The sequence below is a fragment of the Mobula birostris genome, chromosome 26 (assembly GCF_030028105.1).
Source record: "Mobula birostris isolate sMobBir1 chromosome 26, sMobBir1.hap1, whole genome shotgun sequence".
NCBI lineage: Eukaryota > Metazoa > Chordata > Chondrichthyes > Myliobatiformes > Myliobatidae > Mobula > Mobula birostris.
This window is the reverse complement of record NC_092395.1, coordinates 41463186-41477601: the sequence shown is the minus strand read 5'-3', so window position 1 is coordinate 41477601 and position 14416 is coordinate 41463186. Positions and strand designations below refer to the sequence as shown.

The following is a 14416-nucleotide window of genomic DNA, read 5'->3' as shown; positions in this document are numbered from 1 at the left end:
AAAAAATCAGAACTTTAAAGAGCTGTTTGTCTATGGATGACTTTCTGCCTTATTGCTCCAGGGGACCAGCATTCCATCCAGACCTGCCTTTGCTGCAGAGCAACTCACTCGTATTTGATGAGGCTCAAAATGAAAAAAAGTTAACACTATCCCCCTTGGGGAGATGAACAAATTAACCTCCCTTCACACTGTTTTATCCTCCTGCTGTCTAATGGCACCATGGTTAACTTTCACAAACTCAACCAAATCCTACAGGAATACTATGGTGTCCTTGTGCAATTTCCAGACCATTTTAATTCTCCACCTTTCTTTCCATTTCATCTTCCGTCCCAATCACCTCTCTTATTACATATGCTAATACACATGTTTGTTAGTTTCAAACAATGACTGATTAATTTGACATATTCTCCCATTGTCTTCAGTGTTGTGGCCTGAGGTTAAAGCAATCACTTTGTAAAGAAAATTTGAAAGGAGCAATGACACTTGTCTGTTTCCCAAGGCTCTCTACATAAAGCTCTGATGGTTACCAAATTCAGACAGGTAAGGTCACAGAATCACAGATCACAGAAACATGCCCTTCAGCCCATCTCATCCATTCTATCTACCTGCACCAATCCCATTTGCCTGCATTAGACCCACGTCACTATATGCCTTCCCTGTTTAAGTAGTTGTCCAAGTGCTTTCTAAATGTTGTAATCATACCTGTCTCTACCACTATCTCTGGCAGCTCTATCTTCTATGTGAAAAATATACTCCTCAGATCTCCTTAAATTGAATAGAGTAAGGACAGGACCGATTAGGGATAAAAGAGGAATCATGAGGCTGGTGTCAGAGGAGGTAGGGGAGATCCCTAATGAATACTTTGCTTCAGTATTCAGGAAAGAGGATGTGCTGGAACTTTTGAAAAATATTGGGAACTGACAGAATATACCCTTGCTAGGGCAAGAGAGGGAAGGCATTGCTATGCCTTTGGAGATGATCTTTGCATCCTCACCTGCCTCCAGAGTAGTAGCAGAAGATTGGATGGTGGAAATGTTACTCCTTTGTTCAAGAAAGGTAATAGGGGTAACCCTGGGAATTATAGACCGTGAGCTTTACATCAGATGTGGGCAAACTGTTGGAAAGAATTTTTAGAGACAGAATTTATGAGCATTTGGAGATGCATGGTCTGATTAGTAATACACAGCATGGCTTCGTGAGAGGCAGGTCACAAACCTAACTAAATTCTTCAAGGAAGTTGCAAAACAAATTAGTGAAGGTAGAGCAGTGGACGTGATGTATATAGATGTGAGCAAAGTGTTCAATAATTTCCTCCTGATAAGCACATATTCATAAAATCAGAAGGTATGGGAACCAGGATAGATTGGCTGTGTGTATTCAAAATTGGATTGCCCACAGAAGGCAGAGGGTGATAGTAGATGGTAGATATTCAGCCTGGAGGTTGATTACCAATGGTATTCTGCAGGGATCTTCTCTGGGTCCTCTACTCTTTGTGATCTTTATAAATGAATTAGATGAGGAAGTGAAAGGGTGGGTTAGTAAGTTTGCAGATGACATAAAGCTTGGTGGTGTTGTGGATGGTATAGAAGGCTGTGGTAGGTTACAACAGGAGACTGATAGGATGCAGAGCTTGGCTGAGAAGTGGCAGATGGAGTTCAACCTGGAAAAGTGTGAAGTGATTCACTTTGGAGGATTGAAGGCAAAATACAAAGTTAATGGTAGGATTCTTAGCAGTGTGGAGCGATAGAGGGATCTTGGGGTCGATGTCAGTAGATCCCTCAGATTTGTCACGCAAGTTATCAGGGTGGTTATGAAGACGTATGATGTGTTGCCTTTTGCTAGTTGGGGCACAGAGTTCAAAAGCCTCTCACTGCTATGGTTGGAAGTTCCCACCTGCTTCAAAATGGGAACATTTCTACCAGTGCCTAAGAAGAGTAGCGTGAGCTGTCTAAATGACTATTGCCCAGTGGCACTTACAGCTACGGGGATGAAATACCTTGAGAGGTTGGTTATGGCTAGAATGAACTCCTGCCTCAGCAAGGATCTGGAACCACTGCAATTCGCCTATCACCACAATAGGTCTACGGCAGAGGCAACCTCAATAGCTCTTTACTAAATCACCTGGACAATACAAACATTTACGTCAGGATGCTGTACGTTCACTATAGCTCCGCGTTTAGTACCATCATTCCCATATTCCTGATCAATAAGCTACAGAACTTGGGCCTCTGTACTTCCCTCTATGTGAATCCTCGACTTCCCAACTGGATGACCACAATCTGTGCAGATTAGTGATAATATCTCATCCTTGCTGACACTGGTGCACCTCAGAGATGTATGCTTAACCATGGCTCTACTCCCTCTATACCAAACACTGTGTGGCTATGTATTGTTACTGAGATCTCAGATGGAGGTGAAGGTGTACATGAGTGAGATATACCAGCTAGTTGAGGGGTGCTGCAGCAACAGCCTTGCACTCAGTGTCAGTAAGATGAAAGAGCTGATTGTGGAATCAGGAAGGGTAAGACAAGGGAACACGAATCAATCCTTAAAGATGGATCAGAAATGGAGAGAGTGAGCAATTTCATGCTCCTGGGTGTCAAGATCTCTGAGTATCTAACCTGGTCCCAACATAGCGATGCAGTTATAAAGAAGGCAAGACTGCAGCTATATTTCATTTGGAGTTTGAAGAGATTTGGTGTGTCACCTAAAACGCTTCTATAAATGTACAATGGAAAGCATTCTAACAGGCTAGTATGGGGGTGGGGGGAACTGCACAGGACTGAAATAAGCTACAGAAAGTTATAAAAATATTCAGCCCCATCTTGCACACTGGCGTCCGCTGTATGCAAGTCACCTTCAAGGAGCAGTGCCTCAGAAAGATGACGTCCATTATTAAGGACACCCATCACCCAGGACATGTCCTCTTCTCACTGTTACCATCGCGAAGGAGGTACAGTAGCCTGAGGGCACACACTCAGTGATTCAGGGACAACTTCTTCCCCTCTGCCATCCGATTCCTAAATGGATTTTGAACCCATGGACACTACCTCACTTTTTAAAAATATATATTACTTCTGTTTTTGCACTATTTTAATCTATTTAATATACATATATACAATTACTGTAATTGATTTACTTTTTTTCCTTCCATATTATCATGTATTGCATTATACTGCTGCTCCTAAGTTAACAAATTTTACCACACATGCGGGTGATAATAAAACTGATTCTGATTCTGAAGAGCGGCCAGTTAGTGTTGCAGCTCTATAAAGCACTGGTTAGACAAGACTTGGAGTATTGTGTTCAGTTCTGGTTGCCTAATTACAGGAAGGATAGGAAGCTTAGAGAGGGTGCAGAGGAGATTTGCCAGGATGCTGTCTGAATTAGAGAGCATGAAGAAAATTGAGCAAACTGGGGCTTTTCTCTGGAGTAAAGGAGGCTGAAAAGTAACTTGACAGAGATGTATAAAATGATAAGAGGCATACATTGAGTAGACAGCTAGCATCTTTCTCCCAGGGTGGAAACAGCTAATATGAGAGGGCATAATATTAAGTAGACTGGAGGAAAGTGTAGGGGGGATGTCAGAAGTAGTTTTTTTACCTGAAGTTTGGATGTGTAGCATGCCTTGTCAGGAGTGGTGGTAGAGGGCAATAAATTAGGGACGTTTAAGAGACACTTTGATAGGCACAAGAATGAAAGGAAAATAGGGGGCTACATGGGATGGAAGCGTTAGATTGACCTTAGAGTAGGATAAAAGGTCAACACAACATCATGGACCAAAGGGCCTGTAACGTACTGTCCTAATCTATGCTCTATGTTCTCAGTTTCTTTTCTCTCACCTTAATCCTGTGTCCTCCAGTTCAAGGCTCTCCTGTTGTGGGAAATAAATGCTCTGATCAATCTTTATTCCCCAAAACTGTATAACATTCTGTAAGGGCTCTCCTCAACCTCCTAAGTGGGAATAAGCCCAGTCTATCCAATTTCCCCTTATAACAACCATTCCAGGCAACATTTAGTGGCATATTACTATCTCCTTTACCCCATCTGAAATTAAAAAGTTACCAGCCCAGAATACTATGTGAAGGCAAGTGAAAGTCAAGGGACAAGAGGGTCCAGATGTCAGTGTTCTAATATGAAAGCTATGTCCCTTACGTTCTAACAAAGGCTAAGTTAACGAGCTGCTCAGACTAAACTGAAAGCAAAAGGGAAGTGTTCCTCTAACTGGACTATAAACACTATCAAAGTCTAACAGAATGTTTGCTTGCTCTGCAGTTACAAAGCAGCCCACAGTCAGCCATAACCTGTCCCATCAATGAGGTTAAAGAGAAGAGACCAAATGCGTTGAAAATCAAATCATTTTTAGAAAACACAAGAATATCTCAGTGTCATCCAAGGAGCTCAAATAGTTCATTTCCATTGATTAAACAACAGTGTAAGGGCATCTTAAAATATAGAATCGTTAGGAGTAAACATTTGGATTAAAAATGTTTGGAAAGTTTGAGTGGGAGAATTGGGTGTTATTCTTACTTTCAGGACAACAAATACAAAACAATCAAGGGAAAGAAGCTACTCAAAATACTCCAGGAATTCTGGATCCATGCACAGAAAACAACTCAACACAAAGAGAAATTAAAAACCAGTCCAAACCAAAGTATATTTCATAGTACGTACCTGACATTCCTTCAAGATCTTACACTAAAGACTTCCTCTGCATGCAAAATGACCTTTATAACCTACCCTTTCTCTCCCAGCATATCACTGGCCAAAGGTTAGTAAGCAAGACCAACACCTCTAGAACCTAGGGATCAGCAGCTTCCAGAAAGCCCACATGTAATATTCCAAAATCTACTCCTTTTGCAGGGGACCAGCAAAGCATTCCATTTTGGAACTATTAATTGCTCAATTAGATCAGTTTTAAAAGGTTTTGGTGCTTTGAAATTTAGCTTTGCTTTGTTCCAAGTCATGGCTATTGAAGACTTTCAATTGGTGCTGAAGTATTCTCTGAACAAGATTGTTGGTTACCTAGTGAATATTTGGGACAAATATTTGGGAACTGCCACTGTTGGTCTACTAATACTCCCCTATTCTGGAAGTGATTCAAAAGGCAGAATGAGTAGGAGTTCCACTTTTCTCCCACAGTCCAAAGACCGGTTGGTAGCGTCATTGGTCACTGTAAATTGTCCTGTGATTATGGGTAGGCTTGAATCAGGGATGATGCAGTTCAAAGAGGTAGAAGGGCCTACTCTACACTGTATCTCTAAAAATATGTATATGTATTTAGATATGGGTTTGTGAATATTTTCAACCACATAACCACATTTTTGTAATACAGACTATTACAATGATAATTTGGGAGCTAGAAGGTTGGGTTACAAGATTGGTAACAGGACGTCTGGACTAACTGACTTAAGAGACTAAGATTTAAATCTCACAAAAACTTTTGGAGAATTTAAATTCTAGTAATAACCAAATATGAACTTAAAAAATTAAGTTCAAAGTCCAATAGAGATGGACAATGCATGCTGATATTCCCAACAATGTCTACATCATGCAAATGAATAGAAACAAATGTTATTCAATCCATTGAACGACATTGGTTTACCATGATCTACATTAATTAGGAAGTGATTTCAAATCATATCAGTGCACGTGTCAGTAGCTAAAAAGGTGAGAAGTGAGGAGTGATGAGATGACATTACATTCTTTTATCTACAGTGGTTGTTAAATCTGGCATTAAGTTACGAAGTGAATTGTGGATTTTGATCATTGCTATCAGAGTTGTCAATATATTGGAGCTGATAGATAGATTGTGGAATCACTTGTTAAACAAAGCAAAGAGTGCCTGATTAGATGGAATTTATCCATAATAGACACTTGGCAAGTGAGACTGGTTAGACAGGAGTGTCATTTTATCTTGGTAGAATAGGCCATGTGGGATCAGAATGCCAATCCCTGTGACTGACTCAGTCATTCATTACTGTCAGAAGAAGCTCAAATAGGCCTTGTCAAATTGTTATTGATATTAACCATCTCTGACTAAGAAAATTGCCAGAAAATACAGACTAGCCCACAGTAGAGGATGCCTGTTTGTTCATACATCTTACAGGTACAGTCAGGTTAATGAGCAAAGTTGGTTATTTGAAGCAGCTTTGCTTTGTTTTGTGTCAGCAACTTGTTGACATGAAATGTTGATCATTGATATCCAATTACCGATCCAAATGAAACAGATCTACAGGTGACAATCAGATGCAAAGTTTTGGTCACCATTTGCATTTGTTTAAAGGATGTAAAAATGGAATTATCTTTTGTGGAAAACTTGGGTTACTGGTCAACTCAAAGGCTGATAATGTCAAATGTACTGCCTGAATAGACTGAAGAAGAAGGTTGAAGAGTTGCTGTGTTTCTGGAGAATTCGAAGGCGAGACTACACAAACTACTTTTTTTGCTAGTGATTATTTGATGAGTAAACAAACTTGGAATGCAATATCTGTTTGGCAATTTTAATATGGAAACAAAGCCCTCTTCTTCAAATGTCTCAATACAACTTTAAAGAACATGGGTACTTGGGTGGAAACTGCTGATGGACAGAATGTGATAACAGTGAGGTCACCTGTAATTCTGTTTCAAAGCAGATCGCTTTGACAGGCAACGACCACTGGCTGGCTGGCTGTGTCAGTCTGTACTCACCTGATACTACTGAATAAGAGTGTAAGAAAGTCCAAAACTTTTCTGTGTCTTCTTTTGAAACTATCTAAATCTCTTTCCAGATCAAACAGCAATTCCCTTTCAGTACTTCTCCAAGTCAATTTACATATAACTGATCAAAACCCAAGAAGGCGTCAAAGTGCCATCTCTATATCCGAGAGACACTTTAGTACTGAAAGGGTTACAGTTGATATTCTTTTCAGTTTAATGGATTCCTTAGACAAGTTTATTATTTTGCTGGGTCTGTTTTCTCACTCGCTCCTTGATGAGCATTTTCTTCTCAGGGCATACATATATGAGTGAGTGTGGGTGTACATTGCCTCAGTGTGTGCACTGATATACTTACAAATCTGTGTCCATGCAAATGAAGTTCCAAGTGCATCTGAGCGTCTGCACGTGTTAGCATTCACACTTTTACCAGCATGTTGACAGACAATATTGTCAGTGCACTAGAGGTGACAAGTCCAAGCAGTGAAGTTTTCATAGGCCAACCCCATATATCATATACTGAGCTCAATTAGGCCATCACAGTCTCTTAAAATTAGTATCCAGCCCTTCTGCTACCCTACCCTCTGATGAAATATAAATTCCCTATAGATTATGAAATTTGATTCCATTGATTTCAGTAAAGCTGAGTCAAGTACGCTGACTCACTGTGCATTCAGCACGTTTCATCTCTTGGGTCGTGGGACCATTGTTTGAAAATTAATTGGACCATGGTGGTGGGGAGGACAATGGATCTCCTCTTGCATTGCCATGAACTTGTCCCTGATTGTGTCTGTTTTTGAACTAAGGTCTTGTTCTTTGCATTTTTTTTCTCTTTTATCGCTGTATTGTATAATTTATGTACAATCTATATTCTGTGTTTGTTGTCCGTACATGTAATGCCTGTGATGCTGCTGCAGGCAGCATTTTCTTTATACCTGTGCCTCTCTATACATGTTCACATGCCAATAAACTTGGCTACTGATTGCCTTTCCTCCACATAGCCTGCACATCACAGTGAGATGCAATGAGTCTAGTAACAGCTGGTCCCAGAGTTGCAGGCTGATCAGAGTTGTAGGAGGATATTGGGGAACTGGAATGTCGCACCAGCTGGGATCTGGATGGTGTGTAGCTGGAAATCTAACTGTGGTTTGGCTGGAGGGGTTGGTTTGGGAGGTGCCAGGAGATCAGAGCCAGAGACACAAGATCATGAATGGGGATGTTGGGAGAAGATCACCAACTGATCACAGAGGACCAACTTAGGTCAGGTTCCAAAAAGTAGCTGGAACCTGCTCGAGAAGCCTCTCCCCACCTCCACTTTAAATAATATGGTGGATCCAGGTGTGCCAATGCCAGCAGCTACTCAGAACAGAGTGACCAGTTTTTATTGTCTGGCTAATGTCACCATCTCAGCCAGAAACTGAGGTGCAAGGGTGGATGCTGATGACTAGTCGAATTTTTAGAGGAAGCAATTTGACCCAGAAATGGTGCCAGTAGCATCCAGACCAAATAAAGTGGTATTCAGAGGCACAGCATTGGAGAAAACAGTGCTTGATGCCCATATTAGTTGGGCAGTGGGAACTAAGCAATTCACAATACGTCTGTTTTTCAAGTATCAGAATAGATCTTTATGATTGAGAAGCCCAAGGCAATGATCACTTGGAATTGCATTTTGGTGCCTGTTTGGGGCAGGTTGGGGCAGCACAGTGACACAGTCAGTAGAACTGCTGCCTCACAGCAACGCAGCCAGTGACCAGGCTTCCATCCTGACCTCCAGTGTTGCGTGTGGAGTTTATGTATTCTCCCTGGATTTCCTCCGGGTGCTCCGGATTCCTTTCAGATACCAAAACTGTGCAGATTGGTGGAGTAAATGGACACTGTACATTGCCCATGAATCTAGAGGAATGGTAGAATCTAGGGGAGGTTATGGGAGTGTGGGGAGAATAAAATCGGTCAGGGTAGGAATCTTGTAATTAAGTGTTTAGTGGTCAGCACAGACTCTGGGCTGAAGGATCTGTTTTCTCTTTGACATTAAAAGCAATATTCACAGCAAAAAAGTTTATCATATGAGCAAACAGGCCTATTCTGTATGCTGTTACTGGATTAGCAAGAACTTCTCATTCTGCATATTAACATGTATCATTTGTAATACCATACTCGAACAAGGAGGCAAATAGATAGAAGGTGTATGATTTGAATTGGTCCTTTGTTGCACTTACAAAAAAAAGGCATAATAATTATAATATTCAGGCAAAGGATCTGAACCATTGCAATCAGTTTGAAATTGACAATGATGGAGTGGTATGTTAGGACAGCTTTCAGTCCTGAAGCAATGAATGCTGCATGTGAAACTTTCAGAAAAGATGGAGTGCCTATCACACTGAGCAGTTTCTGTTCAATTCCAAAAGCTTACAGAAATATCAAAAACATTACAGAATGAGGCCTGCGTTTCACGTTGTTCTTCTCAGTTTATTAATGAGAGAAGGTAGGTGTACGATGGAGTGTTGGCTCATTTTGAAATTGTTTGTAAACAAAGTAGGTTAGTAGAAATTTATCCTCAATCATATAAGCAATATGCACAATGTATTCTTGGAGTATGATGGCATGAATCAAATTTCTGGCTCATCAATAAATTGAAAAAAATTAAGTTTGAAATTCTTGAATGGCCTGCTGGGGTTTTGGACAGTAAAACATCAGCCTTGACTGCATCATTCCTATTAGCATGAGTAAAGTTGATATCTGAACGTCAGCTGGATTTACACCAGAATAATTTGAAGAAAAAAATAAGAAAAGCTTAAATGTTAAATGCATTTATGTTAGAACTGGTCTCGGGTCTGTGACAGACAAGATGATTGCCAACATAAGAGGAAGAGAGAACTAAGTTATTATGCAAACTGGAAGTTGATGTGCTGCAAGAGAATGTGTAAGTGGATCAGAATTAACATACATTAAAAAAAGCCATAATTAATTGATGCTAGACAATATCACATTTATATACTGTAGGAATCCATTAAACTAAAAATGAATATTAGTTCAATCTCAATTAATGTGACTTTTCTATTTTTATCCAGTCCAGTCCAGTCCATTGCAAAACTTGCATTGGTGGTCCACCAACTAGCAGATGCCAGCAAATAGGAACCTTACCAGAAAATGGTTAGTAACACATTGCAAGTTGTATTGTTAACATAATTCACCCATTGGTGCCCCAAGCATCTCATTCATTAGTGAAGATATACCATAGGAAATATTAAACCACATCACATATCTCACTCCTTGCTCATTATTGTAGCCCAACCAAACCCAATCGGATTCTTCCTCAATGTAAGAAAGAATGAACTTTTTCAATCCATTGATATCGCTATTTATCCCCCCTTCCCATCTCTCTCAAACAGCAATGTCTCTTACTTCTCATTAAAGGATTTCTCCTACAGGAACTAACCAGCCGAGGCTTTTCCATCCCTTTCTCATCACAATCACAGATAGATAACTTTCAAGTTTCACTAACTTTGTTCAAACCCATCTCACATCTTGCTTCCTCCCAGTCAACACCCCATCCCACATGATTCAATACTGAACTGCTCTCCATCTCCCCCCCCCAAGCGAACTTTTAAGGAATTTCCTGGGTCTTCATACTCACAACTTAGTGAGTAGCTAGTTGTGCATCATCAAAATTGATGGACCCACTGCACCCTTGACCTACAACTTACACAGTGGTATCCTTACATCCAGATTCTCTTAAACAGAACCACATGCTTTCAATGTTCTGTATTCTCTGGTTAAGATCAGAGATCCAATTCAAATCTCATTCCCTGGCACTGCATTGGTTCAATTTCAATATCTCATAGTTTTTTTTAAAGATTATTTTTTGGATGTGCATGTCATTGTGACAATGAACATTTATCACTAATTCCTCGTTCTCTTAAGAAGTTGGTATTGAAATACCTCATTTTACTGCTGCTGTGGTGAAAATACTCCAATAATGTTGATAGCCTGGGAGATGCATGATTTGAATCCAGGGCCACTGAAGGGATGGTTATCTAAACTCAAGTCATGATGCTGTGTGAATTGGAAGATAAGATGGTGTTCCCTCTGCAGCTGCCCTCACCCTTATAGGTTGCAAAGGTCAGGGATTTGGAAAATGCCTTATAATCAAGTTCTCCAATGGATGATTCTACGCCAAACTCATGCTGTTAGCAAACAATTATAGTGCTTGGTGCAGAATGTTAGTTGCAAATTAAAGATGAGTTTCTATAAAGTTGTGTGAAGTGTTGGAACTACGTACTCTGAAATGGAGAACATTGCTTCAGAAGGTGTTCCCACCCTGGGTGCTTATTTTGCCTTTGCAATAAAATTATACCTGGAAGCAAGTATTTTGGCAGGAGGCAAGGGAGGAGGGAGGTTAGACATTTCTCTGGATGACAACAAGGCATGTCAACAACCAACTTCCATCATGTTCACTTTACAGATATGGCCCCGCACCCCTCCCTTATTATATGCTAGGTATTGTTGGATTGTAACACTTTCAATTATTAACCTTGCAGACCACTTGAGTGAGGTAATTAGAACAGTGCCAGGACATGAGGAATTGTGTGGGGTAGATCACTGCCCATTGTAAATTGGGTACACTCTGAATGAAGGATTTTCTATTTTAAGCCCTTGGAAAGGGAATACATTGATCCCACCTATCTGTGCTATACTCAATGTTCCACACAGATTTTTTTTTGGTTTCAATTAGGGTGGACACTCTAAAGTAATCCCTCATAAGCAGATCTTTCCACAGGAATTTTTGGCTTGCTGTTTCCAAGAATCTCAACACCCTTTACTCTTGCAGTGTTTGAAAGATGAACATGGAATGAAACCTACTGGCCTGGAGGGTCTGTGCAGAGATCTCGGAGGTGAAAACGCCAAGGCCATGCGTGGAGCGCGCAGCCAACCAGAAGTAGTACAGAGTGTTGGGACGGAGCCCAGTCACGGTGTATGATGTGCTTGGCTGAAACGTTATCACTTCCTGTGTAAACATATTTATAAACATTTATATTAAGCCAAGAAAATTTAGGCAACATTTGAGATCCAGATGTTAGTAGAGCACCTGTGGTATTGCATACTATGTGCAGTAACTTAGAGCATAGTGTTCTGCTATTACAGGTATGCACCCTTTTGAGAAAATACCAGTCGCATTTTGGCTTGCTTTAGCTTTATAAGTGTCATTAACATAGAACATAGAACAGTACAGCACATTACAGGCCCTTCGGCCCACCATGTTGTGCCGACCCTTAAACCCTGCCTTTATACCCCCCCCCACCTTAAATTCCTCCGTATACCTGCCTAGTAGTCTCTTAAATTTCACTAGTGTATCTGCCTCCACCACTGACTCAGGCAGTGCATTCCACGCACCAACCACTCTCTGAGTAAAAAACCTGCCTCTAATATCCCCCTTGAACTTCCCACCCCTTGCTTTAAAGCCATGTCCTCTTGTACTGAGCAGTGGTACCCTGGGGAAGAGGCACTGGCTGTCCACTCTATCTATTCCTCTTAATATCTTGTATACCTCTATCATGTCTCCTCTCAGCTTCCTTCTCTCCAAAGAGTAAAGCCCTAGTTCCCTTAATCTCTGATCATAATGTATACCCTCTAAACCAGGCAGCAGCCTGGTAAATCTCCTCTGTACCCTTCCCAATGCTTCCACATCCTTCCTATAGTGAGGTGACCAGAACTGGACACAGTACTCCAAGTGTGGCCTAACCAGAGTTTTATAGAGCTGCATCATTACATCATGACTCTTAAACTCTATCCCTCGACTTATGAAGGCTAACACCCCATAAGCTTTCCTAACTACCCTATCCACCTGTGAGGCAACTTTCAGGGATCTGTGGACATGTACCCCTAGATCCCTCTGCTCCTCCACACTACCAAGTATCCTGCCATTTACCCTGTACTCTGCCTTGGAGTTTTTCCTTCCAAAGTGTACCACCTCACACTTCTCCGGGTTGAACTCCATCTACCACCTCTCAGCCCACTTCTGCATCCTATCAATGTCTCTCTGCAAACTTCGACAATCCTCTACACTATCTACAACACCACCAGCCTTTGTGTCATCTGCAAACTTGCCAAACCACCCTTCTACCCCCACATCCAGGTTGTTAATAAAAATCACGAAAAGTAGAGGTACCAGAACCGATCTTTGTGGGACACCACTAGTCACAACCCTCCAATCCGAATGTACTCCCTGCACCACGACCCTCTGCTTTCTGCAGGCAAGCCAATTCTCAATCCACCTGGCCAAACTTCCCTGGATCCCATGCCTTCTGACTTTCTGAATAAGCCTACCGTGTGGAACCTTGTCAAATGCCTTACTAAAATCCATATAGATCACATCCACTACACTCCCCTCATCTATATGCCTGGTCACCTCCTCAAAGAACTCTATCAGGCTTGTAAGACACGATCTGCCCTTCACAAAGCCATGCTGACTGTCCCTGATCAGACCATGATTCTCTAAATGCCCATAGATCCTATCTCTAAGAATCTTTTCCAACAGCTTTCCCACCACAGACGTAAGGCTCACTGGTCGATAATTAAAGATTTAATATTTCTTCCTTCCACATAAGTATACACGTATCAATTTTGTTCTCTACTTGTCTGCACCCATTTTATCATACCATTTTCTTCTAGGTAGAGTATTCACTTGTTCTTACGGTGAAATGAAGGAAGATGGGAAGAACTCTCATGGCATAAAACTAGTGAAAACTAACCTCCTTCTGTGTGAGAATTCTCTGTAAAAAGATAGTGTTGTGCTGCCTGAGGGGCAGGAAGTGGAGAAGAAAGTGTCTTGACAATTACTGTGATCTAACTGACCCTGTTTTAGACTCAGTGAATGCTAAAGATGGAAAATGTTCTCACCTCCTTTCCCAGTTCTTCATCACGGTAGAACAAGTCATAATCAATGATGTCATCCTGTCTGGGTGCAGTCCACTGTAACTCAATACTTGTCTCAGATTTAGGAGTGGCTCTGAAGTTGATTGGTTGTCCAGGAACTGAAAGAAAAGATCAAGATATTCAGGCCAACACTAAAGTGTAGCTTTTCTGCGATCTGTTGGTACGTCTGTTGCATAGAAGAAAAATATGCACTTTGATATTTTGAACGGGACCTCCGATTTTGCATCACTGAGTCACAATTGACTGTTGAGCGATTTCTCATCAATTGTTTCTCTTAACTTAGAGGAAGCTAACTTTTTGCCTCATCCTTTCTCCATCACGTTCAAATAGACCTTGGGAGTGAGTTTTTTTATAATTTATACAGAAAGTACCTACCATAGGTGAGGACACTGGGCACAATAGTCACTCAGTGCCATGGCAGAGTTGCAGAAACATAAACTACACAGATTAAAATCCATCCTGTCCAGATCTAGTGAAGGTTATGGAAATGCTGCCATTTATCATTTACGTGCATATATTTGAAAAAACATTGGTTTCTTGGTTAATTATTATTATTGTCACAATACCGAAATACAGTATAAGGTTTTATTTGTATGACATCTGTAAGTACGTTCTGCATTAAACCCTGCTTAACAGAATAAATTAGGAAAGATTTGCAAGTAGATGTTGAGGTGTATGAACAATGAGGTGCCCACTCTCCAGCTCAGCCTTCCATTTCATCCCAGCTGAAATCCTGGCTTATGCACTTACATAGTGCTCACTCATTTATTTCTTGAATGCACGGAAA

At 40.9% G+C, this 14416-nt stretch overlaps 1 protein-coding gene across 10 annotated transcripts in view; it reads right to left on the bottom strand.

Moving 5' to 3' along the window:
* Positions 1-14416, bottom strand: part of LOC140188305 (receptor-type tyrosine-protein phosphatase delta-like) — a 493362-nt gene that overhangs the window by 148752 nt on the left and 330194 nt on the right. For all 10 annotated transcript variants that reach the window (XM_072244426.1, XM_072244416.1, XM_072244420.1 and 7 more), the window contains 2 exons: positions 13594-13727; positions 11557-11701 (listed from right to left, as the gene is read on the bottom strand). In XM_072244426.1, coding sequence (XP_072100527.1) covers positions 11557-11701; positions 13594-13727 — 279 coding nt within the window. The remainder of the gene's footprint in view (positions 1-11556; positions 11702-13593; positions 13728-14416) is intronic.